The sequence below is a fragment of the Canis aureus genome, chromosome 6 (genome assembly GCF_053574225.1).
Source record: "Canis aureus isolate CA01 chromosome 6, VMU_Caureus_v.1.0, whole genome shotgun sequence".
Classification (NCBI taxonomy): Eukaryota; Metazoa; Chordata; class Mammalia; order Carnivora; family Canidae; genus Canis; species Canis aureus.
Genome location: NC_135616.1, coordinates 45,672,435 through 45,699,331, shown reverse-complemented (window position 1 = coordinate 45,699,331; position 26,897 = coordinate 45,672,435). Strand labels below are relative to the sequence as shown.

Here is a 26,897-nt window from a genome sequence, read left to right as displayed (position 1 = left end):
TTAGGTCCTCCTACTCCACCATCTTCCCCAAACTCAGCTATCTAATTCTTAATGTCAATTTGTTTATATGTTCAGAATGTCATCTAAACTAGTGTTCACTAATCGTGGGCACAGATAATTTCTGACTCATGAGATTTATGGTCATTTTTAAATTTTTTCTTTGTATTCTTTTTATATTGTCAGATACATTTCCGTGAATAACATGAGGATTTTTTTTTGTTTTTTCCTTCATAAGAATATGGATTATTATTCTTAAAATAAAAAATTAACATATTTTAATTAACATGTAATTCAACCTGGACTGCAGCATAAGACAGAGCTAGATTCAAATCCTAGATTTATTATGGCCTCGTTGTGTAACTTCAAGCAAATTCCCTAGCCTCTTCTAGCCTTCAATTCAAATGGAGATATTTACATCAATGGCCATAGTTGGAATTTGAGATGATACGCGTCAAACATCTAACAGAGTGCCTGTCAATAGAAGGTGATTACCCAAAAAATGAGAACTATGTATCATTTCTATTAGTGTAATCCCAGTATGTTGCTTCTGTTCTTATCTTTAATTTTTCCCCATCTGTTTACTTTCAACAAAGTGCTGTGTCATCAAGAATTTGGTATTAAACTACTATTGTGTCTGTTCTATGTGGGTGAGGCTCCCAGTGAGAGCCCTAGCCTCACCCCTGGTCTCTCCTAAGTACCACCTAAAATTTCATGGGATAGTTACAAAAACTTCCTGGTTACAAACACTTCCCAGTTGCAAATACTATTTAACTGAGAGGTGTTCCTGTTTCCAAGTCAGGCTCCTACACATAATACTGGTGTTTTATGTTGTTTTTTTTAGTAGAGTTTAGTTTGAATGAGAACACTTGCCATTCTGTTCTTCTGAGAACTTGCTGTCCCATATCATGGTGCTACTGTGATGCTCCATGGATTGGTATGAACGGTAGTTGTAAATAATTAAAAGCTTCCTTTGGCGGTTTCAGTAGGAGCTGCATGGAGCCTAGTCTGGTCTTGGACCAAGCTGACCTGGGCTTATTTGTCCCCTGTGTGCCCTACTTTTTCGATTCTAGCTTGAAAAGGTTGTTACTTGCCAATGCAGCATCATCCAGATCTTTAACCTTACGTTGTTCTTGGAATAATCTTTACAGAAAAGAAAGTTCTAGTGCTTAAATAGTCTGGGTTATTTGCCCACATGGTTTTGTTTTACATACTGATTTTTCATCCTTTCTTTCTTGTGCAGCTGGGCTCTCACAGAGACCAAAGCATCCCTCCTTTTTACAAGGCCAAGTCCTGAAAGGCATTACCTAGCAAAACTTTCTGTCCCACAGTGCATCACAATACCCTTTAAGTGATGTAAAAGTATCAAGTCTTATAACTCTGCAGTGTGCTTTTGCAGTGTATCCCACACCAGGAGGCAGTTGAAATAACTGCTGTCCTCGGAAGACTGCATTTAAGAACAAAGAGGGCTCTAACCACTGCAGCCAAACCAGGTAACACCAATTTGGTCATTACCACCTGAACCTCTCTCCTCTAGCTTAGTCGTTGCATTACTAAATAGCTGGTTGAATTTTGAAGGTTTTGGAGACAAGAGCTCACAACGAGAGAAACTTTATGACAAATCATTTGTAAAGTCTAGAATTCTTTTGGAAAGTATGTATTCATACCTCTTAACTTTAAATTATTTGAGTAGATTTAGCTCAATATTTTTTTTTCTTAGAAATGAGGTATACCAGGGCACCTGGATTGCTCAGTCACTTAAGCGTCTGCCTTCAGCTTGGGTTGCGATATCAGGGTCCTGGGATTGAGCCCCACATCGAGCTCCCTGCTCAGCGAGGAGCCTGCTTCTCCCTCTCCCTCTGCCCTTCCCCCTTACTTGTGCTCTCTCTCTCTCTCTCTCTCAAATAAATAAAATCTTAAAAGAAAAAAAAAAAGAAATGAAGTATACCCATATTAAGTCATCTGGCTTTCTGCAACACAAAAAGAACAAAGATTAAACACTGTTAAGTAGATTACCAGGTTACTGAGTTCATATATTCATTCATTCCAAAGTATGAAAAGAGTACTTCCTTGGATGGGGAATACTTTGCAAGTCAGTAAGGCAGGAGAAGGACAAGGAGAGTAAAGGTAGTGTCTGCCAAAGCAATATGGCTCCAACATCTAGGAGCTTATGCTTCAGGTGGACAGGACAGACTCTGTATGAAACTCATGTCTTCTTCTTTGAAGAATCTCTAGAGCCTTATCTGAGGCCTGGCACAAAGTTTTTACTAATTAAATATTTTCCTAAATGATAGAATGAATAAATGAATTCAGAAAGCAATAAACCAATGAGAATAGGCCTGGGAACCAAAATGCATTATAAGATTAATCAAAGGCTCTGGAAGTGGGCAGTGGACCATTTGGAATCCAGAACAGAGGACTTGTAGGAGATAGCACTAAGAAGTGGCTATCTCCAGGGCCCTAACTTACCCCCATGCCTTGTATACTGGTTCTACACCTCCAAGGAAAGCCCCTCCCCGCCCAGGACTCTGAGGTTATAAAGTACACTTGGAAAATCAATTGTTGCTGCTTATATACCTGTCTAAATGTCACTCTCTATTTCTTGAATTTTCCCCAAATTTTGATAAATAACAAAATCTTGGGACCCTGACTAATATCCTGCCTCCACCCTTTTTTTGGACAGATTAATTAAATTATAAAACTTGCTAGTTGTTTAATTGAGGTTTGCAACCTAAATAACCTTACCAGGCAGTTACTACTGGTTCAACTCACTATCGTACTGAGAGGACTTAACCTTCAATTTTTCAAATACTTCTTTTAGCTCTTTTCTACCATAAACATTGATGCCAACTTAAAATTTTAAACCTCAGAAAGCCCATCTCCATGAGGAAAGCTTATCACATACTTCATACCAGGGAAAAGGTTCAGGTTTTCTGAAGCAGATGTGACATCTATTCTTGGAAACGTTTCCTTTAAAATTCTGAAAGAGAGGTTGTGGGTAGGGGCAGGGACACAGCCGCTCAACTATCTATCTGAAAGGCAACTTGTGAAGGATTCTGTTTTAGCAGCTACAGAGCTTTAATTTTATATCAACTTGTGCAACACTATGGTTAATATCTGACTTCATGTCTTCCACCAGATAAGTAACATGAGAGCAGAACCACATGTCACTTGCTTTTTCCCTAGTGCCTGGTATAATGCCAACCAAAGGTAGTTTATCAATAAATATCTGTTGAGCGAATCAATGAATCAGTGGCACTGTAGCAGAAGAAGAAGAATTTTGGAGTCAGGCAGATTTGTGGGGTTTTTTTTTTTTTTTTTTTTTGCTTGTTTACTGGCTGTGTAACCTTCAACATGGAATTTAACATCTTCTAGAAATTCAGGATAATGATGGAAAACTCCCAGGACTCCTGTGAGGACTGAGTGAAGTAGTGTATGGTGCCAACTGTCTGGTGGCTGACAAGCGTTCGCTCAGGACAAGATCTTTCCCGTCCCTTTCCAACAGAGGGTAGTTGCTCTTTTTCAAAATTGTTTTGGCTATTTTAGCTCCCTTGCATTTCCAAATAAACTTTAGAATAAATTGGTTTAGATCTACAAAAACTCCTCCTGGGAAGTTTGACCAGATAAGTCAGATCAGTGTTGGGAGGTTGTCATCTTTGCTATATTAAGTCTCTCAAAACATAAACACAGTGTATCTCTCAGATCTTCTTTGATTTCTTCCATCAGCATTTTGTAACCTTCAGCATCCAGCATCTGTACACGTCTTGTTAGATTTGTGCCTAATATTTCTTTTTTAGCTACTGTAAATAGCTGTGGTATTTTAAATTTTTATTTATTTATTTGAAAGAGAGCAATCATGGTGGTGGGGAGGAGCAAAAGGAAAGGAACAAGCAGACTCTGCTGTGTGCAGAGCCTGACATGGGGCTCGATCTCATGACCCTGAGATCACGACCTGAGCCTAAATCAAGAGTCAGATGCTCAACTGACTGAGCCACTCAGGCACCCCAATAGCTGTGTTTTAAATTTTGGTTCCAATTTTTTATTTAAAGTATAGAAATGCGGGGCACCTGGGTGGCTCAGTTGGTTAGGTATCTGCCTGCTTCTCCCTCAGCCCCTCCCCACCTCTCACACGCTCTCTCTCAAATAACTAAATAAAAATTTTAAATAAATAATAAAGTATAGAAATGTAATTGTATGCATTGACCTTGAATCCTATGATCTTGTTTAAAAATGTATTAGTTTTAAGAATTTATTTGTAAGCTTCTTGGGATTTTCTACATAAATGATTATATCATTTGTAAATAGGGACAGTTTTCTTCCTTTCCATCTGTGTGCTTTATATTTCCTTCCCTGGCCTTATTGCACTGTGTAGGACTGCTGGCACTATGTTGAATAGGAGTGGTGAAAGAGACATCCTTGCTTTGTTCTCGATTTTAGGAAGAAATCAGTCTTTCCCCATTAAGTATGATGTTAGCTGTAAATTCCTATAGATGCACCTTATCAGGTTGAAAAATTTGCCTTATGGTTGACTAAGAAATTTTATAATAAATAGACAGATTTTATCAGGTTTTTGGCTGTTATCCTATTTTATAGAATTCTGATGTGATCCATAATATAGTCTATAATTCGCAAAAGTTGCTGAGAAAGTTGACAAGATAAATCTTTTATCTTTGTCCCTGAAGTCTGTATGTTGAATATTAAAGTTGAAGAAGTTTGTTGCAATGTATGTCCTTTATTTATTTACCTTAGTTCAATTGTTTCTTGGCCTTTTGGCTAAAATGAAGTGAACTTACCTTAGTTCACCTTCTGAACATCAGCATAATAAAAAATTCTATTATTAAACTTTAATTTCTGTGCCCTGGGAGTCTAACTGCACTGGTTTATGGGTCAGTGTTAACTAAGTGGAAGTGGTTAAAATTCTCCTAAATAAGAGCCATGAAGATGTCCAAATCTTATTTCATTCTTAGGAATGTATCTGAATATATAAATTCTATAGAATCAAAATATAGTTTATTTAGCACAACCAAAATGTCCAATATTAGGGCTGGGTTTCATAAATTATGGCATATTCAGTTCCTTAATAAACCTTTATGAAATGTCCATTCTGTACCAGTTATTATCTTTGGCCCTAGGGTTACAGCAATGAGCACAAGAGACACATCGCTGCACTCCTGGAGACTACTTTCCACTGGGGAGACAGGCATAAATAAGATACATAAGTAAACATAATATGGCAGATGGTGATGAGTGTTTTGGAGAAAAATAAAGCAGAGAGCATGAATAAGAAGTCCAGGCATGGGAGTGGAATGGGGTACTATTTTAAATAAAATGATGTGTGGGCCTCACCAAACAATATAAAGGAGCATGAAATATTAGAATTAAGAATACTCTGTAGCAACGTGGAAAATTTTTCATGATATCTTATTAAATGAAAAAAAAAGGATACAAAATAAGATGTCTGCTGTGGTTCAAGCATTTAAGTAGATACATACATATAAAATATAAAAAATGTAAACAGTTGTTTGTGGATAGTTTTAATATCGTTTTACAGCATTATTTACTCTGAGCATAATTATGTTTTCCATTTAAAACAAGAAAAATGTTTGGACGCCTGGTTGGCTCAGTTGGTTAAGTGTCTAACTCTTGGTTTTGGCTCAGGTCATGAACTCAGGGTTGTGAGACTGAGCCCTAAGTTGGGGCTGCTTGAGATTCTCTCCCTCTGCCCCTCCCCCTCTCTCAAATAAATAGATGAATCTTAATTAAAAAAAAAAGAAAAGAAAAATATTTAAGGTTCCCTAAGGCTAATTTGAAATTGAATGAAATGTGTGATGAGGATACACATAGAACTCACATTTGCTCTGGAAAAATTCTATTTGGGGCACAGCTGAGGAAGAATCTCTACTAAGGAATCTCATAAAAATATATATATATTTAAAGGAGATGAAAGTTACGTTGTTCAGGGTGCTGAGAACAGTGGTTGTGCAGTGTTGGCTGTGAGCTTGGAAATGATGGCAAGTTTAACATGTGTTCATAATTTATCCTATTTAGATTTGGCATGTGAATCTATTTTTTAAGATTGACTAAAATAAAATGTACTGACATATCTTACTGCAGACAACATTTTCTTCTGTGTTCAAGAGATGACAACTAATCACACAAGATGTGACTTGGTATCTATGTAGTAGTTCAGTTCCCTAAAGATTCAGAACGACAGGCTGCAACCATTGCCAGACAACGTCTTCCGATGACTCCGGGAGCTTATGCTTAGACTCCATGTGGGCTATTCACGTGTTCCTCTGAAAATGTTTCTGTGGCCTGGCTAAAGTATGGCAGCCCAGGCCTGGTTTATTCTCTCTGGTGTTGATTCAGAATTTCTAGGCACTGAGCAATCACTTTATCATCAAAGGCAGACGTGGTGTTGTCTTAGTGAAACGCAAATGTCCTGAATATCTTGCATTCTTCTCTCCAGCATGTCACTTCCAGTGAGGGAAAATCCCAGCAGTCACAAAGCTTTCCCAGTGTAAGCAAGAGCTCCATGGTATTTACTCAGATTCTCTCTTCTGTTCTTTCTTCTTCTTCCTTTTTTTTTTTTTTAAATATAATCACACTAGTGCTAAAAGAAAAAACAGATTATATAATGAACAGGCTCCATTGGATAGCCAAATTATTCTATTATAATGTAATCTTGCTTGAAAATGTTCAAGTTGCTTGAAAAACACACTGAGATATGAAATAACAGCTAGCTGGCCTGTGGGCAATACATTCACTAGCTTTGACTAAAAGAAGGGGGATGGAGGCCCCACACACTGTTTTCCTTCCCAAGGAAACCCATCTCCCTCCCAGTTACTGCTTCTTGGGGGCTATCCCAGTTTCATGTTGGCTGGTGGTTGGAGTGCTCTGCGGTTGTTTCAATAAAGCATAGAATACTGTCAAGGTAAATGTCTCTAGAACCAAATGGGTTCCATGCTGGTTCCTCAGTGACCTTGGACAAGTTATTCTACTTCTCACTCCTTCAAGTTTCTTATCAGTAAAATAGGAAGAATACTTCACAGGGTTTCTGGAAGGCTAAAATGAGTTCATTCATATCACCTGATACAGAATACGTGCCCGTACATAGAAACTCATATTTCTCTTTCCTCAAAGGTGCTGTTTTTGTTACAGAATGCACACATGCATTATTTCTCACTTAACCCTGCAGAGAGGTATTGTAATCATACATATACAGATCGAGTGCCTTACTCTGTTCAGGCTGCACCAGATTACCATAGACTGGGTGGTTTCTAAACATCAGAAATTTATTTCTCACAGTTCTGGAGGCTGAAGTCCAAGATTAGAGTGCCGGCATGGTCAGGTTCTGATGAGAACTCTCTGCCGGTTTCCAGGCTGCCATCTTCCTGTTGTGTCCTCATATGACAGGAAGAGGACAACAGAGCTCTCAGGGGTCTCTTTCATAAGAACACTAGCTCCACTCATGGGTTCTTCACCCTCACTACCTCCCAAAGACTCTGCCTCCAAGTATCACTACTTTCTTGGATCAGAGTATAATGTGTGAATGCGAGCGGCTCAGGTGTGGAGTGTGAGTCTCCTTCCTTCCGATGTTCTCCTGCTACATTGTTCCTCATCATGTATTTATGCAAACAGAAAACCAGCTGTCTCTGTAGACACATAATATAAACACATAGTACAAAATTTATAAGGTATACAAAAGGTAAACTGTAAAGAAAAGTAAGGCTTTCAACCACCTCTGTCCCCCCAGGCACTCTGTTTCTCCCCCCAGTGTTGAGTTTTCCTCAAGTGAATATTTAGATGTAGGAGTTTTCTGTGGCACGTCTTCTACTCCAGTAGGCAATCAGATGCAATATGAATTTTTCACTAGAAATATGTATTGTATATTCACATCTAGGAAACAGAAAAGGTTTGATATAGATGATGGGGCACTTCCAAAATCATTGGAGAGACCATGAGAAACACTCTGGGGAAGGCCTCCAAGAAGCATCTAGAATGCCACCAGAAAACTGACCCATCATGGGAGCAGCTACCTGTGCCCTACTGAGGAAGCTGCTTCCAGAACCTCTTCCCAAAGCTGCCACCACTGCCACTACAGCGCCTTCTTCACACTCCCAAAAATGGCATTTGAACACTGGAACACATGGCTAAGCCACTGCCTCAGTGCACTTGTTTCTTGACAGCCCATGCTGGAGGCTGGCCCCGGCAGTTGTGCTACAGAAGTTCACCATACCATGGCTTTCCCAGCCTTGCCTGCCAGTAGAAAAAGTCCAAGCAGCAGGAAATGGCCTCAGCCTCATTTCTGCCTCTGAGTCTCAATGCAGTCTGTGGGGTTGGAGGAGTCTAATTCCTATCCAGAGCTCTAGGTGCCAGGGAATCTGGTGTGTGACACTGAGCCTGCAAGCTTGTGCAGTAGGAACACCCTAATCAGGATGAAAACTGGCACAGTAGTTTCTATTTTTAGTTTTAGTTTTTTTAAAAAGTTTATTTACTTATTTTAGAGAGAGAGAGAAAGAGCACAGACAAGGGGGGGGGGGCAGAAAGAGAAGGGGACAAGCAGACTTCCTGCTGAGCGAGAAGCCCAACATGGGGCCTAAGATCATGATTCAACCAAAACCAGGTGTCGGACGCTTAACTGACTGAGCCACCCAGGCGCTTCAGTAGTTTCTGTTTAAAAAAGTGCATCTGTGTGTATTAGCTTATGCTTCCCACTCCCCACCCCCCGCCCCTTTACTAGTTTATTTCCTCTCTAAGTGGTCTAGCCAAAGCCATGGATAATCTATCTACTCTTCAGTTTTCTTACTATTATTTCTTTCAAGGCAGACTTGGTGGCACTAGACAGCTCCTGCATGGAAATGGACTGTGTATAGTGTATATGTGCAATATGTAATATAGTATGTAGTGTGTATAAATTTGCAATCTCATCTTTCACTCTATAATATTTTTTAGACTCCCATCCCCCATGGCTGCCATCCGACTTCGAGAATTTATTGACCACCGCCCAGTGGTCCCATCCAGGTAATGTTCTTCCAGACACAGATGTCATCCAGAGCTGTGGTGGGGCAGACTTGCTCACTGGCTCCTCTCTGATTGACAGACTTCTGTCAGAGATTCCAGTGACATTTCTTTGAGTTTGGAGAAAGTTGAAAAAAAAAAATCCCACATTCATGACAAAAATCCAAACTCCAAAAAGATTGGAAGCCTATTGGGTTTGGCTTGGGAAGGGCTTCAGCAAGACGTATGAGGAATCTCAGCCTAAATTTTAGCAGGGGCCCCTTTACTCTGCTTGGGATCAAACAAACCCCTTTGTGCTTCTGTCATATGGGAGGTGGTTGCACAGGTTAAAACCAAGTAGGATTCTTACTCTTTCTCCAAATTCATAGATGGCCCAAGACCAACAAATCCTAGATGTGTTTTTTTATGCTAAATTCATCTTGCTGAGAGATACTGGATAATAATCCATAAATCCTAACCCAGTTTCCCTTCACCACTGGCCATAGGGTCTGCAGAAGTTCAGAAGCTATGAAATTCCAGCAGGAACCCTCACACTGTAAAGTGATTTTGAGGTTAGCCTCTTTGGCTTCGTGGTTTTGAGTAAGCCTCATGTTTTAGTATTTAGTTATTTTCAACAATGTTTAATCACAAAGATAAGTTCTTTTGCTTCCATAAATTAGTGAAGAAGGGGCAAGGAAAGGTTGCTTTGAGTCCTCTTTCAGAGAAAGTATGGAGTCTACCCTTCCCTCTAGGAAACCCCATGAGGAGAAGCTAGAGGGAAACCGGGATGGGTCTTCATATTTCCTGATTTCTGCCTCCCCACAAGCCCTTAGTCTTTCTGAGTGTGTTTGAGATCTGTCTTGTCCACTGTCAGGTTACTTAACTGTGGGTTATCCCCTGGGCAAAATGGAAACAAACCTCTCTAAGCTGCTGCTGCCTGGAGTTCTGTGGAACCAATCAGAGTCACTGGGCCTGGCCTAAGCCAGTCCGTGGGGGAGCCTGAGGGTTTGGGTGGAACATAGCACAGCAGGAATGGGGTTCATGAAGTCCTAAGACAGAGCTGGATTCTGTTCTCCGTGCTCATCCATCAGAGGCCCAGCAGGAGGCATGCAGCCGGAACCAGGCTGGGGCCCCAGCCTCCCCACCATACTCACTGTGGAGCTGGTCCTCATTTACCTGACGCCTGCCTGCCTCTGCAACAGTAGGGACCCAACCCCTCCGTAGGTTCCTCACTTGTACCTCCAGGATGTATCTCCCACAGGAATGCTATCTTTTCCCCGTTTACCTCCAATGGCCACCCACTCCCATCCTCCTCCTCCCATTGTACAGAGGACACCTCATAAAATGTAAATTGGATCAAAGCCCTCTGTTGCAGAAAACCCTGCAATCACTGCATTTTGCATAAAATCTAACCTCTGCTGGGGCCTCTATGGCCCTCCATGAACTGTTCCTGCCCCTGTTGTGGCCTCCTCTTTGGCCAGCCCCACTGTCTTTCCTTTGTTCCTCCTCCAACAGGCCAGTCTCGCTCACACCTGGTATATATTCACTCATTTTGTCTTCACCATAGCTGTGAGAGAGAGAGGGGAAACGGAGACACAGAGAGGTAAGGTGACTGTCCCAAGATCCCACAGCTAGGAAGAAATTGGCAGAGGTAGGGTTTGAACCCACAGGGCTGGCTCCAACATCTGTGCTCTTAATCCCTGCACCTGGCCACATGTCCAGTTAAGCTTACTTGCCTCTCTCTGCCTATCACTGGCACCTCTGCAGAGCAGACTGCCACCTCTGGTAGTTCCTCCATGCACATTTGTTGAAAAAAAAAAAAAAGAAGAAGAACATGAATGAATCAGTGAGATACAATTATCAGGTCACGGATCTGTGGCGTAGCCTCCTGCTGGCTGGTGGTACCTGTAGAAGGCCTGACCTCCTCCTGCCTCTCGGACAATCATCCAGTCACTCCCTGCATGCCCAGACCTTGGGACCACTTGAGGGAAAACTGAATCACACACTGACAGGGGCACCCAATAAAATTAAATATTCTGTGGTTCACCAGCAGGGCTGATTACACAACTCCCATCAGAATTGTATAAGATGCAAATATCACCTGCTGCCACCCAAAGCCACAGGCCCGTCACTCAGGCAGGCTTGAGCTCTGAGTTGGTTTGAGCAGGACACTCCTGAGTTTGTTTCTTGTGGAGTACTTGCAGTGTGGTGTGGAAGAGAAAAGATGTGGAATCTGTGTCAGGCTTAAAATGGATCTTTAAAACACTGACTGAAGTGGTGTCTGAGGGACCCAGAGGCAGTGTGAGGAGCAGCTCTTCCTGCCCAGAGCTATGGCAACATCTACCACAGGTCACCATGTGTGTTCACAGTGTCTCATTGACCCAGTCACAGATCAGTGATGTTGGTGTGCCCCCTACTTTCCTGATGGGGAACCTAAGGCTGCCCTCTTCCTGGAGGGGATAAGTCTGGGAGATGGCAGAGTGGGCATGGCAGTGTCCCATCCTCTGTGCTGACTAGCTTGTGTCCTTACTAAGTGACTCATTTTCCTGAGCCAGCTCCTGACTGGTACAGCACTTACTCACTGTGTATGATTAGTGCCTGAATGTGGTTTTCCCTACCAGATCATCAACTCTTGGGGAGAAGACAATATTTATCAGCACTGTGTCCCTAGCACCCAGCACATAGTGGACACCATAGAGCCTGCAATGGGGACTCACCTCATTGAACTGAAGGCCACTCCCAGCTACCATGGCTGAGTTATTTCTTCTTCTAGACCTTTGGTGCATGACTTCTACTTCCTGTCTGCCCATGAGAGAATCACAGAGTTATATAAAAACAGCACTGAACTCTTGAACAAAAGCCATCCTGCATATGTAGAGGTGACTCTGGATGTACATGGAGTTCAGAGAATGGGGTTTGAACCACGGCTCTGGCATTTATCAGCCAGATGAAGTTTGGAGAGCCCACTTGACTTCTCTGAGCCTCGGTCTTCTGTAACAAGATGTTCATAATATTGCCCTGGCAAGGTGACTGGGAATTAGATGAGGTCACCATCCTAAAGCCTGAGGCCCAACACAGACATAACAGAGGACTACAGAGCCACATAGGAGCATGGGCCATCTTGGGCCACGAGACCAGGCTCAGGAGGGATGGACACTCCTGGCCTCCCCTGTGCATACTGAATTTTGTCTATAGCTAAGCCCAGATTTCTGCTCTGATGACATGCACCCTCCCAGGGGACAAGTTTGCTCTTGTCTGGATAGAATACATCACCTTGAAGAGCCAAACTATCAGGGACTGGTAAACAATGTATGGGGGAATCAGACGAAGCTGGCCTCCTGCTGCCACCCAAGAAGGAAAGACCTCCCTACACTCATTCAGGAACCCTGAAAGCCAAGTTAATTGACAGGTCTGAGCACAGCCTCGGCAGGGCTCTTCAGCCAGGCCTGGAGAGCCAGCACTGCTTCCCTGCTCATGCACCCAGTACCCTCAGGAGAGGCCAGCTACTGTGGAGCCTCTAGGAATACTGAATGACAAGCCAGGTTAGGCACTGCCGCCTTGCAAACCTCCTGATTGAGAGCTTCCTCCTGTGAGCTGAAGTTAGGCCACATGGGGAGCTTGGAAAGTCAACCCAAAGAGTTGGAGGCAAAATGTACCACTATTTTCCCCCAAAAGAAAAGCTTTCTGCCTCTCCACACAGCACTCCTTCCCTCCAGCACCTACTTCCACATTTTCCTTCCCTCTCCTGGCTCCTTGGCCAAAACCTACCAAGAGAGATCCTCAGGGACTAAAAGCAGGGTATATTCTTAGGTTGCTCACCTATATTCAGTTAGTTATATTCAAGCTAGTGAAGAATCCATGGTCAAAACTCAGCCTACTGAAACGGCACAGCTATTTCGAGAAACCAGTGTGGTTTGGGAACCCCAGCTGGGTTTTCAACAACCTGTAACGTGGCCCTAGGGTAATCTCTCCCAATGTAGTGCTTCAGAGCAGGATGGGTGCCCAAGAACGTTCCACTCCCATGCACTCAGAAACGTCATTTTCCCCTATTATCATGCCAGTTTCTCCTTCTTCTTCAGAAACGTCATTTTCCCCTATTATCATGCCAGTTTCTCCTTCTTCTTATGACTTAATCCCTGCTGTTATTTACTCTTCAGGGCTCAGTCATATTATCCCAGCCACTGGGCAGGCCTAGACAGTCTGTGGTTTTCTGAAAATCAGAGCTTCCTGAGGTCTTGTTTGTATAGACAGGCCCACCCTGTTCCCAGTTCTTGCCTTTCCTACTAGTTAGACAGCGAGATTCCCACCCCACCACTCTGATCCCAACTCTGGCCACATCTTGGCTTCTCAAATTCCCCTCACCTAGAATCTCTTTGCCATAGTATTTGCCTGCCCAAATCCTAGGCATCACTCCCTCGTCTGTGCCCCCATTGACCCTTTATTCAGATCACTATTTCACACATAAAGCATGGTGAGGACAAGCTCTGTGAGTGCAGAACACAGAGCATGCAGGCATGTCCCATGTATTCAGTAAACCCAATGCAGCTTTGGCGAGCTCCTTCATGCAAAACTATGTACTCCTTTCTACTGACTCTTCCCTTGGATCTCTGATGACACCCACTGAGTACTCAGAATCTGTGACAGGTCCCCAAAGACCTACACGTCACAAACTCTTTAAAGTCATTTTCCCCACAATGGTCACCTGCCTGTGTCCCCTCTGTCTCCTAAGGAATGGCAGCCTTCTTCCTTATGTCTGAAGCCTAAGAGCTATCCTTGTCTTTGACACCTTCCTCTCAGTTTCAACCCTTTCTCCCACAGCGTCTTTTATCCTGTCTGGCCACCTTAGCACCACACAGGGTCCCACATAAATGACCACTTTTGCCTCCTGGTCAGTCTCTGTACTTCTAGCCAGACTGTCCTCCACTTTGTTGTCCACATCACACTGGCAAAGATCTTTCTAAAATAAAAATTGCACTCTGTCATTAATCTTTTTAAAATTCTACCATAATTCCGTCACCTATATGAGTGGTTCTCAACATTTCAAGACACAATGCTCCCTTTATTTAGAACAAATATTTCCTACTACTCCTACTGTTCTTCTGAAATAAAATCTGCAAATAACATAATCCAACCACACATAATTTTAAAGTAGTTGCATAACACAATGACTATATTCTAAAAGGACTATGATTATAAAATAAGATGTCTTTGAAAAGGTGAGGTTTGGGCATTGCCACTCCCTCACGGCAACCCCGCCTTGCCTCGCCTCGCCTCCCTCTGGCTCTGGGGTTCAGCTGTAACCTCCATCCCACTCCCTTCACTCCCAGAAATACTCCTACTCCCTTTGTGCCTCAAAACTTTCTCAAAACACAGCCTTTCCCAGCCAGGCGAGGCTTCCTCCTCCAGCACAGATGTGCCCTGTGCTTTGGCCATCATAATGCCTATTCATTTCTTATCCCATACACCTAATCAACAGAATTAAAAAAAAAAAAGAAAAAAAAAAAAAACCAAGAACAAAAAACTTGTGAAAATTTGTAAACCTACCCAAAGTAGAAAAAAAAAAAAACTGTATAAGGAGCTTCCATTTGTCCATTTTCACATTTTGACTATTATTATTAGCATTTGCTCCCATGGCTTTATATATCCTATTTCTTTTCCTGATTTTTCGAACCTAATGCCTAACACATCAAATATTTTCTTATGAATACTGAGAACCCGATCTTGAAAAACAGGTAACAGAAGATGCTCCTGTCAAGAAATTCCAAGGGTTTCAAGAGTTCTGTGCCAGCAACTGGGGGCAAAGTACATGGATCTTTTATTAGACCACAGCTGGCATTCTTCTGTAAAGAAATAATTGTAGTAATTGCTTTTTATTTTTAATGACCCTCTTACTTTCTCCACTAGTATATTCATCACTCATCAAGGAAAGGACATCCAAGGATATTACACTGGGCAGCTGGCAAGAGTCCATTTCGAGTCTAGTGTGAAGAGACCACCCAGGTGAGACACCTTTCCAAATCTTTGTTTTCAAAAATTGCACTAAAGTTAGAATAAACAAGCAAACAAAAAAGAAGTGGGAGTCACAATTTGTAACCATAATAATAATAATAATAAATAATAATAGTTGTTATTTAGTGGATTCAAAAAGTTTGGAAGGAAATATACCCAACTGTTAACAATGGCTTTTTCTGAATGGTAAGATGTGAGCATTTGTATTTTACTTTTTTTTTTTCATTTTCCAGATTTTCTCTAATGAACATCTATTACTTTTATAATCAACAACAAATATAAAATGTTATGAAATCATTAGACAAATTTAAGAAACACTGTGAATTCAGAGTTTCAACTTGTTCAAAAACATACCCTTCCCGAGACTCTGTTTCCCTCTCAGTAAAATTGTGAGTTTGCCCTGAATGGTTTCTGCCTTTCCAGATGTGCTGTTTAACAAAAAGAAAAAGAAAAAACAAACAAACAAAAAAAACAAACAAAAAAAAAAAAAGAAGAAGAAAAAGAAAAAACAAAAAAACAGTCACTTGGACGTTATTTTCTAGTTTTGGGAGGCTAGAAACCACAATAGTTAGAAGCAGCAATATGAGTAACTTTTGAAGTGGTTGATCTTGGGCAATTTTAACTCCTTCTCTGGGAATCAGTTGCCTTACCTGTTAAAATAACTGACATAAAATTCCAGAACATAGAAAGCACTTGAAATATGATTATTTTGACTTCTTTGTCTAATACATTTTACAAAGTTCTTCTCTTAATGGCCTTTGATATAGTCAACTCCTGATTATCCTCTATGCAAAGAAAAGGAAGCCATGGCAGCTATAAAGAGCACATAGTCTTAATAGAAGATCAAACTAGAAGTAGTGTTAGAGGTCATTCTGATCCAGTCAGTGAATAAGACGGAGCCCAGTCTGGTTGGTGTGAAAGCTGGTACTTGGAACTATGCACATTTTCTGATTCTCAGTTCAAGGCTTTGTTCTACCTCAGATACACATTATGTTGAACTCTTGCTGGGGCCAGCCCACCACCAAGGCTCTCTTCACGTGTACTCTGTAGGCTCTGATGACACCCCCGACTCCAACATCCAGTACCCAAATGTCCGTCCTTCTCCCCATAGTATGGCTAAGGCAAACCTTGACCCACTTTGATTTCTGACAAGATCAGTGCCTGCCCAAGATTAGCCTTAAGGGGAAAACTTAGTGCAGATGGCAATCAGTGATTTTAGCGACTTCCAGTTAAAAATAAGAAGGAAAAGGCAAGACAAGCCCCTGACCTGCCCCACTCTCCAAAAAACAAGAAATAATACAATTCTTGGGACAAGTCCTAACTTCAGTTTTTGTGGTTGTAGTATAATTTTATAGGTGTCTAATGGCTTATCTCCCCCAGATATATTCCTCTACCAACTTAATGGTTTCAGTATTAGAATCCCATCCCTTGAATCAAAGTCTTTTCTTCAGGACACGGATGTATTACTTGAAGATGGAGAATATTTTGGTTCTGTCAAAAGACCCAAAGCAAAGATAGCACGGTCTGCTAGTCCAGCAGGGTAGATCTAGGGACAATCTCTAGGATGTGGTTCAGAAGCCAGAGCTGTCAGTGGCACAAAAGTGACCTGATGTCAGGGATGGTTACACAGAGCCCAACCTCACAAGAGACTCTCCTGTTCATTAGGCAGCAAATGTTTGATCCACTGTGGGGGACATGCTTTCATAGGGAAAGGAGTGTTCCTGCCCACCATTTAAGGTACCCATCTTACAAGACCCAGTGCCTATTAGGCATGAAATAAGAGCAAGTAGAGGCAGGCAGGAATTTTCGGGGTCTCTTCATGTCTACGTACCATCTGCCCACCAGCATTTCTCCCCCACCAGTACCATGCCCTCACCCTCACATTACTGCTCTTGTTTTTTCTGAACTTCAGGAAGAACCACTCCATTTCTGCTAACCACTCTTCAGAGAAGGTCCATTATAATCAAGTTTTTAACCGAATATGGAAACACAATACATTATAATTATATTGTTTCCGTCACCCCGTTGCTCAATCATGGTGATCCCATCAAGTAAGACTACATCTTACTACTAAATGATTGGGTAAGATATTCCTAAATCTCACCCAACATCTCGTATTTGCTCACTTCGTGTATTTTATAGTTTAAAAATACCCATGTTGCGGCACCTGGCTGGCTCAGCTGGTAGAGCATGTGACTCTTGGTCTTTGGGTTGTGAGTTCAAGCCCCACATTGGGAGTAGAGATTATTTAAAAAATAAATAAGTAAAACAAAATTTTTAAATATGCATGTTTATTGCAACATTCAGAAAACATTAATAAAAACCGAATTGTAATTACCTATAATGTCATCACTCAGAGACAGACTATCATCAGAATATTCCAGATCTACACAAAATGGGATGAACAATATTTTGAAACCCCCTCTTTCCCCTAGTTTATTGAGATACAGTTGACATGACACTGTATTCATTCAAGGTGTACAATATAATGATTTACTATATGTACATATTGTAAAATGATCACTGATAAATTTATTTAATATCTATCACCTTGTATAGTTGCAAGTTTTCTCACTCATGATGAGAACTTTTAAGATCTACCTGTCTTAGTACCTTTCAACTATACTATACAGTATTATTAACTATTATCATCATGCAGTACATAACATTTCTAGAACTTATTTATCTGGAATTTTGTCCCTTTTGACTCACTCATTTCCCCCATCCCCCAACTCTGCCCCTGGTAGCCAGGTAACCACTATTCTGTTCTTTCTATGCATTTTAGTTTTTTTTATATTCCATGTATAAGTGAGATCATACAATACTTGTCTTTCTTTATCTGACTTACTTCACTTAGCACAATGTTCTCAAGGTCCATCCATGTTGCAGCAAATGGCAGGTTTTCCTTCTTTTTATGGCTGAATAGTATTCCGTTTTAGATACATACACAACGTCTCTATCCATTCATCCATTAATGAGCACGTACATCTCTGGAGTGGTTGCGACAGAGTATAGGCCCATTTTAAAGCTATTAATACTCATCGCCAAATCATTCTCCAACAAGTTGCACCAGGGAATGTGTACCCTCACAAGGGCATGAAGATACTTCCCCCATTACATTTTTTTTTCCATTTTTTTTTATTTTTATTTATTTATGATAGTCACAGAGAGAGAGAGAGAGAGAGGCAGAGACACAGGCAGAGGGAGAAGCAGGCTCCATGCACCGGGAGCCCGACGTGGGATTCGATCCCAGGTCTCCAGGATCGCGCCCTGGGCCAAAGGCAGGCGCCAAACCGCTGCGCCACCCAGGGATCCCCCCCCCATTACATTTTGATTCTTCTTTACCTTTATCTTCAGAGGGTTTTTATCTGAGTGGAGGTACAGGAAGGCTGGAACTGATTTCAGGTTTGTCCAACACCAATTTGAACCATAGGGGTGAGTCTGGTCAAAAGAAAGCATTGATTCCTCGAGGGAACCAAACGTCCATAAAAAAAAATTACAATGGGAGCGGATACTGGGGAGATCTGGAGTATAGGAAGTAGCCACGCATGAGCAGACCCAGTGGAAGTTTCAATGCAGGTCACCTTCTATAAGCTGTGACTGGGGAGGAGGAGGATGCTAATGCCAGGGAACAGTGGACCAGGATTCCTGAGTCACCTCCTGAAAACTGCTGGGCTAACCCTGGAGCTATGAAGTCTTGCCAGTAACCTCCTGGCCACTTCCAAAGAGTGGACGTCAGCTGATGAGAACATGGAATGCTTTTCTTCTTCTGGGTGTTCAGCAAGCTCTTTTTTATTTTTATTTAGACATCTCATAGACTTGGCAATTCCACCCAAGAGAGAAAGTCAACATCAGCCTCAATTTGACCAACAAACTCTCATTCGATATATTTGTTTTCGAAGATATTTGCAGCCTGCGGAACAATGGTATAAGGAAACCACCTATCAAAGAGACTATTCTCTGCCATTTTACAACATGGGTAAGTCAGGTCCACTGCTCTGACTCTCTTGAGATCAACTTTGCCTCACAGGAGCCTCTCTCATGGGCTCACCGCCATCAGGGAGGGTGTCTGGGATCAGTCAAGTTGGGGGAGGGTGTGCATGTGTCTAGAAGCAGGAAGAATGTAGAGGCTGGCCCAAGGGCTGCTTCCTCCTCTCCTCTTTATCCTAGTCCTTAGAAAATTCAAGGATAAAAATGCACAAACATCCTTGGTAGGAAGCAGGCTTGAGGGGGGCTATTTTTCACTGAGCCCTTTGTTATAGTCAACAAATTCCTTATTGTGCCTAAACATACTGTTGAGGGAACTTTTTTCCCTCTTGTTCTCCCATTTTAAATGGCTTTATGACAATTATTTGGCATTTGAAGGTATGTTTCAAAAATTCTACGTTCCCTGTATTTTGTAACAGGTGAGTATGAAGGGCCCAACGCTCCTCCCCCCAGAGGTGACCCAGAGAGTATACAGGCAGACAGCAATGTAGACATTACTTGTATTCCTGTCGTTCTTGGTGTTTTGAATTTTAGAGAGGAGGGGGGAGTTGCTGCTTTCTAAATGAGTAAGCCCCACTCTTTCTGGGGCTCTTTTGTGGTGGCAGACACATACTCTGTCCTTCTGACAGCTCTCAGGTAGGTGCTATCACTTTCCCCATTTTACAATAAGGGAGATGAAGTTGCAGAGCCAATTAATTAAGCAGCCTCAGATGACACTGCAGTCCGCAGGAGAAGCAGAGTTCAGACCAAGGCCATCTGAAACATAGAATTCGGGGCTTGACCCTTAAGCCATGCTGCCTTTGACCTGGTCAGAGTGCCTTACACTACTATTCATTTAATAGTTTGCTTGAGAGTGAGCCACTTTCTTTTTGCTGGAAAAGAAAACGAGGAGAAGGATGGTGGGGGGAGTGGCTCTTCCTTCTGTTCTCCCCCGAGGAGAGCAGCAGCCCAGATGGAAAGCTAGGCCAGGGATGGGGCTCGGGGCCCAAAGGAACCTCAAACAACAGCAGTCAGGAAGATGGGAAGCAGATGGAACCAGGCCATCTCCAGACAGTGGAGCCACCAAAAAGGGGCAGTAGATGAAGCAGGATGGGCCAAATATGGGCAGGAGGCATCTGGCCTAAGAAGTTACCTACCAGCAATGCAAAACTGGGGTCTGGGAGGGCAGAGAAAGTTTGAGGCTGAGAAGGGAGCTGAGAGAGGAAGCAGGCAGCTGATATGAGCTCATTTATGAAGAAGGTGCCAGGAGGGGGTGTGGGATGGTAGAAGTTCGGGTTCCATGGGGGTCCTGGGAGGGCTGTATTTAAAGGATGGAGTGGGTGGTGGTGCAGGTTAGGGGCTGAAGGGTGAGGCCTGGGGGGACAGAAGCCACCAGGGTCTGAAGTACTGGAAAGGAAAGGTGGCCAGGAGGTGTCAGTGGGGCTCCAGCAAAGCAGTTTGCCCTTTCAAGACTCACTGAGTATGAAGTCTGCTTCCTTCTCATGTGGGAATCCAGGCAACCCTCGACTTACCAAAGTGATAGTAAATAGGACCTTCTTTAGAATTCCTCCACTGTGAGGGAATCCAGTTAGACAGACACAAAAGGTTTTCCCCCTGCTAGTTTTAGATGACAATCCCCAATTCTTTCCAAATCTATAGAACCAGGTGTTTAGCAATACAGTTCGATATTCACTGTCTACTGTGTCCCCAGCACCGTGCTGGGTGCCATGGGAGGAGGTGAATGCAAGTCCAAGTTTTGACCTCAGCCATGGGGAGTTCCCAATCTAATCGGGAAGCTAGGCAACAACCAGCCTATCAGAGATAGGAGGAACTAGTAGAACAGGAAGATGGAATCTAGAACCTGTAGCCATGGGGACCCAAACTGGGCCCCAGTGGACGAGGTCTGAGGCAGAGGAGAAGTGGTGTACACTACAGCCAGGGACAGGGTAAGGGGTATAGCAAGGCTTGTGGAGCGTGGGAGAGCAGGAAGGACTCCAGACATGAGGACGCTGGCCCGCCTGGGCCGGGCAGAAGGAGGAAGTGGGGAATCACCTGTGGCAGCAGAGTAGGACAGAATGGCTAGAAATGAAGAGGGGCTCGAGGAGGGAATCTGGAAAGTTGAATTTGGACAATCAGAGCCATCTTAGGATGGGGGGAGAACCCGGAGGCTGTTGGCCTGTCAGCCTGCTCAGGATGGGTTGGAGAAGACATGACGACATTGGCAGTCAGGCAGGATGAAGCTGTGGGAATGTGAGCAGGACTCAGGCCTTGGGGGGCTGCAGGCCTGCACATTCTAGCTCTGCCATGTCGGGCAAGACACTTGGCTTCTCTGAACCGATCTGTGCCTCTGTCAAGTAGAGATTCAAAGGCTCTATATTTTAGGATAGCTGGTAGGATTTACAATATCTGTCACGTGCTCAGAACTGTGCTAAGTGATTTGCGCACATGTGTATACATACACTCGCGGTTGCAATGGGTCATAATAGCCCCCATGAAGGAGGTATTATTATTTACTGCATGTAGCAGAAGAGAAAATCGAGTCTTAGAGATTTTAGGAAACTTACTCAGCTTGTAAGTCGTCAATCCAGGTCATCCAGATAGGTCATACTCCCGACCCTTGCTCTTGGATTGGACTGAGGAGGCTTCATGGGAAATGGAAAGAAGATTCATGTGGTGTAGCATTTGGAGTGAGAAAGGGTGGTATTAAGAGAGAATTCACATGAGGGAAGTTAAAGCTCACTTCTCAGCCTTCTGATTCTATATAGCAGGATTGTTGGTGCCTCTAATAGAAATAATGGTTTTGGCAGAAGAGGTGTGAGGTTGGCGACTGTGGATGACTGAGAATAAGGTGCTAGAAAGTGCAGGCAGGAAACAGGGTCAGATAGTCACCTCCTCAGTGAGGTCTGAAGCCTGACCAATTCAAGAGGTAATTTATGATGAAATAGTCACTGCTCTATTCATTGAATCACTGAGTGCGTATTAGCTATCTCTTGTGGAGTAACATATCATTCCAAAACCTAGTGATTTACAAGATAAATGATTATTTTTATTTTTTAACGGGGCAGTTCTGGTTCAGAGTCTTTCAAGGTATCAGCCAGATGTCACCAAGTGCTACACCATCTGAAGGCTTGACTGGGGCTGGAGGAGCCACTTCCAAGATGGCTCATTTACATGGGTGTCACTCACACGCTGGCTGGTGATGGGGGGCCTTTGTGGTCCAAGTGGCCAACCCACAGGGGTGCCAAGTGCCCTGCAGGCATGCAGCTTCCCCTAGAATGGGCAATCCAAGATGAAGGGGGAAATTGCAATGCCTCTTATGACCTAGATGCCGAAGTCACACACTGTTGTTTCTGAGGTGCCCTACTAGTGACACACAGCCAGCTCTGAGGCACTGTGCAAGGGAATTACATCAGGCACGGATACCAGGGAAGAAGAATTACTGGGGCCCATCTTGGAGGCTGGGAACCATAAGACAATTCATTCATTGAGTTCTCATTATGAACTAGCCTCTATGCTGTCTGCTGGGGTACAGTGACCAGCACAGACAAGATACTTGCTCTCGTGGAGCTGACATTCTTTGGAAGGGCAGAGTACAGAGCATAACCAAGCACATTTTTAAAAAATTTGAAATTATAGACTGTAGTGGTGCTGTAAGGAAAATAAGCAGGGTGATGAGGGTCACTAAGGGAGGCTACTTTTAATGGGGCAGTCAGGGAAAACCTCTATACAATTTTAGCTGAGCCCTGGAATATGGGAATGAGTCACATAAAGAGCATTCAGGAGAAAGGAGCAGTAAGTGCAAAAGTTTGAAAGTGGGGAAAGCCTTGACATGTTTGAGGGACAAAAGGAGCCCAGCAGAGCTGCTGTGTAGTCAGTGAGGGTATGTGTGGTGCCTGAATTCCAGTCAAAGAACAAAGGGAAGGGTTCCAAAAAGAGTGACTTATTACTTGTATTTTTAAAAGATCACTTGGGCTGCTGCTATGACCTTGTTTGGAGGTAGGGCATGCAGACCAGTGGGGAAGCTGTTTACTAGTTTAGAACAGAGATGATGGTGGCTTAGAGCTTCAGAAGATGAAAAAGAATGGATTCCAGAGATATTTTGGAGGTGACATCAATTGGACTTGGTGATAGATCTGCTGCAGAGAGCATTTTCATTCATTTGTCTGTATTCTTTCAGTAAATAATTTGAAAGCCAGGCATTGTCCAAGGTTTTGGCAATACTATGACAAGCAAAAACAGACACAAGTTTCTACAATCAAGAAGAACGGGGAACCAGGATAGAAATCAGCATAAAATCCACCTGTCATAAATGCTATGAAGCAGAGTTTATGTGGTGCTATATAGGAGCATTTAATAGATCAGAAAAGGTTTCCCTGAGGAAATGATGAGCTAAAAGTTCACTAGGCAAGGAGTGGGGGGGAAGAGCTTCACAGCAAGTGTGGCATGTGCATAAACCCTGCGACAGGAATAGGACGTGTTTGAGGAACCAAAAAAATTAAGAATGTGATAAAGCACAGAAATCCAGAAGGGTGGAGTAGGGAGGGACTAGAGAGATGTAAACATAGGAACAAGGAAGGGGAGAGGGTGTTTACAGGTCATTTTCAGCTCTAGCATCCTCTAGTCTGAGATTTTTTTTTTAAGATTTCATTTATTTATTCACGAAAGACACACAGAGAGAGGCAGAGACACTGGCAGAAGGAGAAGCAGGCTCCCTGTGGGGAACCAGATGCGGGACTCGATCCCAGGACCTGGGGATCACGACCTGAGCCAAAGGCAGATGCTCATCCACTGAGCCACCCAGGTGCCCTCTAGTCTGAGATTAATGGGCAACCGCTGAAAAGTTTAAAGGAGGGTTGAAGTGCCATGATTAAAAGTACATTTTGAAAAGACTGCTCTAACTGTGGAGAAGGAAAAAGTAGCAGGGTGGGGTGTCGGGTGGGGCAGAGATCGAATATGGTGCATCCGTAGGCCATGGCAGTGGTTAGGCTAAAAGGTGCTTAACTTCAGTGTCATCACTTTTAGCAATCCAGACGCCCAGGATAGACCCAGACCAATCAAACCAGGATCTCCTGGTGGGAAGGGAGTGGTCCCAGGCATCAGTAATTTAAAAAACTCCCAGATTCTTCCACCATGCAGCCAAGTTTAGACTCTGCAGTTCACGCAGTTGAGGATAGCTGTTAACAGTAGAGAATTTGAAAGATACTTTCTTGATGCCTATTTTGTAAGCAACAATCAGGCAGGTCTGGTCTGCAAAAGACTCGGCAGAGAGGTCACAAATCTGAGCTTTGAGAGAACACAGCAGTGGCTGCTGACTCAAGCTTTTGTTTGAATCAAGAAACTGATTCCTTAAAGGAGTCTTTGCAGGGAAGGGCTTCTCACAGAATAAGATCGACATTAAGTTGTGTATCAAGGTGTGGGGTTCTTTCTCTTGACCATCTGACAGTCTTTGTGATCAGATTTTAAGGGTAGGACTTACGTCTTGATGAACACTGATTTGCAGTTCACGTTCAGTTCTTATTTCTTTTTGGGAATTGGTGAGAAACAGATTACATACAGATCGTGATAGATCAGTTATTGCTCAAGAAATTCTTCCTCAGTAAAAATTCTTTCTCAGGACATAGGGGTTCGTTCATTTATTTAGGAAATATTTATCAAGCACAGACTATGTACAAAACATAGTATAAGGAAAGCAGATTCTATTCTTCGAGAACTTACAGCACTGTAGGATAGGATGGCCCCTCAGACAAAACTTGCCCTTGTATTACTCACCCTGGCGCCAAATACTTAAAAGAATAAAATACATGATCTCGGTAGCAGTCTGACCTTCAGTTCTCTCATCTGCAAAAAGGGTAAAAATAGTATCTACCTACCAGAACTGAGATATCCATGTAAAGACTTTAGCATTTTGCTTGTACGTAACATTAATAAGCCTTCAAAAAAATGTTAGCTATTACATTATTATTGTTGTTGATCAAAGAATTAATTAACATGTGCCATAATAAATATTTGTAAACAACAACAAAAAAACCCTAATGCAATGGAATTGTATCTTATACTGAGATTAAGTTCTCAAACCAGTGCATAAGGTAATAATCACGTATAATCAAAGTTATTCTTGAAAATCTCTTAAATTAGTATAATATTAAATGATACTATATTATTAAAGTAGTTGGAATAAATGGGATTTGGCAAGTTGGTTAAATTTTCCCTGTAGTTCTCAACTAATGATTCATTTTATTTTTCAAAGACTGTCTGTGATTGTAGATAGGAGGTTATAAAATACAAGGGAACTCCAATGGGTATGAATTTAGTGATGGTAACAACTGAAGTTTGATATAAACATCATACAAACTGGCCCATTAATAATATATTGTTAAAGGGTTTGGGGGTCTATAATTAATACATCAAAATGCAAATTTATGATTGTGCCTCTTGATCAGAGAGAAACACAGAGATAACCTTTTGACTGTTTTTCTCTCACATCTTTTATTTATATTCCTTTGTCTTAAATCCCTCAAATTATTTTATTGTACACAATTGACAGCATGTTAAAACTTAGGAGTGAATGGTCTTAAAATAAATCATTCTGTTTTAAATTCCAGGTTGCAACCAGAAATTAGCCACAGTTTCATCAAATCCTACACCACTAAATTCACTGCCAGAGTTCTACTGTTGTGAAGAGAGGCAGCTTTGAAGGAAAACCTTTGCATTTAAAATAATCATGGCATTTGAACAAAACATTTGGAATTCTTACGTGACTCTTAAAGATGAAAATAATGATAACGGAACTAATTTTAAGTGTGTATCCAAATGGTTACAATCCTGAAACATTTACACATTGCAAATTCTTTTCAGATTGAGGCAATCAGCCGAAGGCAGGGAATCAAGAGTCAAGTTTAAGAGAACTTGTCATCTGTTTTCACATCAGCCCCAAAACCAGTCTCATTGCTGGCGCTTACAAAGCATCTTACATATAACTCAATGGTTATACAGGGGACCAGGTAGGGATACAATCAATAACTGCATCATTCACTATTGAAAAGAAAAAAAAAAAAAAAGAACCTGTGATGTAGTCAGGGAGGAAGACTGCAGGCACCACAGACCATAAGGGTGCTCTGGATGCAGAAACCCAGATACAGTTTAGGGCTGTAGTGAGCTATGAGACTGGTTTAAAAAAAAGGATTAATTGAAAGTCTGTATACAGAGTTAATACCCCTATCTGAACAACGGGGTATGGATTCTCCAGGCAAAAAGTTAGAGGGTATTTTCTAAAGAAATTAATGATTCCAAAAAAAGAATCCTACATTCTGCCCTTAGTAACCACCCAACGTACAAGTTAGGATCCCTACTCAACACCCCAAAGTGAAGCCTACCAGTTGACAAACTTCCCCAGGAACACAATTTCTGATAGTGTTCCACTGCCATAGTCTTAGATGTGAAGAGCCAATCAAGGATCACCAGAGTTGGAAAAATAACAGAAGATAAAAGACAAAGACCAAAATAAAGAAATTATCCCAGAGGAAACAATTCAGGGAACACCAAGGAATCTAAAACAAGCTAACAAAGTAACACTGTCATCTGACAAGGGATGTGTCAAAATAATTACATCCACAAATATGAGCAATTTTCCAAACCTCTTAGAAATTAAAAATGTGGGGATGCCTGGGTGGCTCAGTAGTTGAGTGTCTGTCTTCGGCTTTAGGGCGTGATCCCAGGATCCAGGATTGAGTCCTACGTTGGGCTCCCTGCGGGGAAGCCTGCTTCTCCCTCTGCCTGTGTCTCTGCCTCTCTCTCTCTCTCTCTGTCTCTCATGAATAAATCAATAAATCTTTAAAGAAAATTAAAATTGTGATTGCTAAAGTTAAAAATTGGACAGGTTTGGAAGAAAATTCAGAAAAACTTTATATAGAAGAGAAAGGCAAATA

The 26,897-nt window shown here is 42.3% G+C and overlaps 1 protein-coding gene and 2 long non-coding RNA genes across 7 annotated transcripts; 1 reads left to right on the top strand and 2 right to left on the bottom strand.

Moving 5' to 3' along the window:
- The first annotated feature begins 1,363 nt into the window (after positions 1-1,363).
- SPMIP3 (sperm microtubule inner protein 3) lies at positions 1,364-26,067 on the top strand. 5 transcript variants are annotated; one of them, XM_077901404.1, is made up of 7 exons: positions 1,385-1,490; positions 5,130-5,216; positions 8,953-9,021; positions 9,504-9,569; positions 14,902-14,997; positions 18,813-18,985; positions 25,575-26,067. In XM_077901404.1, the coding sequence occupies exons 2-7, from the start codon at positions 5,140-5,142 to the stop codon at positions 25,664-25,666; spliced, it is 573 nt and encodes a 190-aa protein (XP_077757530.1). In that variant the 5' UTR covers positions 1,385-1,490; positions 5,130-5,139; the 3' UTR covers positions 25,667-26,067. The 5 variants fall into 5 exon arrangements, with proteins under 5 accessions (XP_077757534.1, XP_077757535.1, XP_077757530.1 ...); XM_077901408.1 differs by lacking the exon at positions 5,130-5,216 and having other exon boundaries at positions 1,364-1,490; XM_077901405.1 differs by lacking the exon at positions 9,504-9,569 and having other exon boundaries at positions 1,390-1,490.
- Positions 8,536-12,921, bottom strand: LOC144316016 (uncharacterized). The gene is made up of 3 exons (XR_013381761.1): positions 12,817-12,921; positions 11,715-11,799; positions 8,536-10,789 (listed from the first exon to the last, which is right to left on the bottom strand). It is a non-coding gene; the product is annotated as an uncharacterized LOC144316016 (long non-coding RNA).
- LOC144316015 (uncharacterized) lies at positions 17,281-25,392 on the bottom strand. Its single transcript, XR_013381760.1, has 2 exons — positions 20,505-25,392; positions 17,281-19,749 (listed from the first exon to the last, which is right to left on the bottom strand). It is a non-coding gene; the product is annotated as an uncharacterized LOC144316015 (long non-coding RNA).
- Positions 26,068-26,897: the final 830 nt, after the last annotated feature.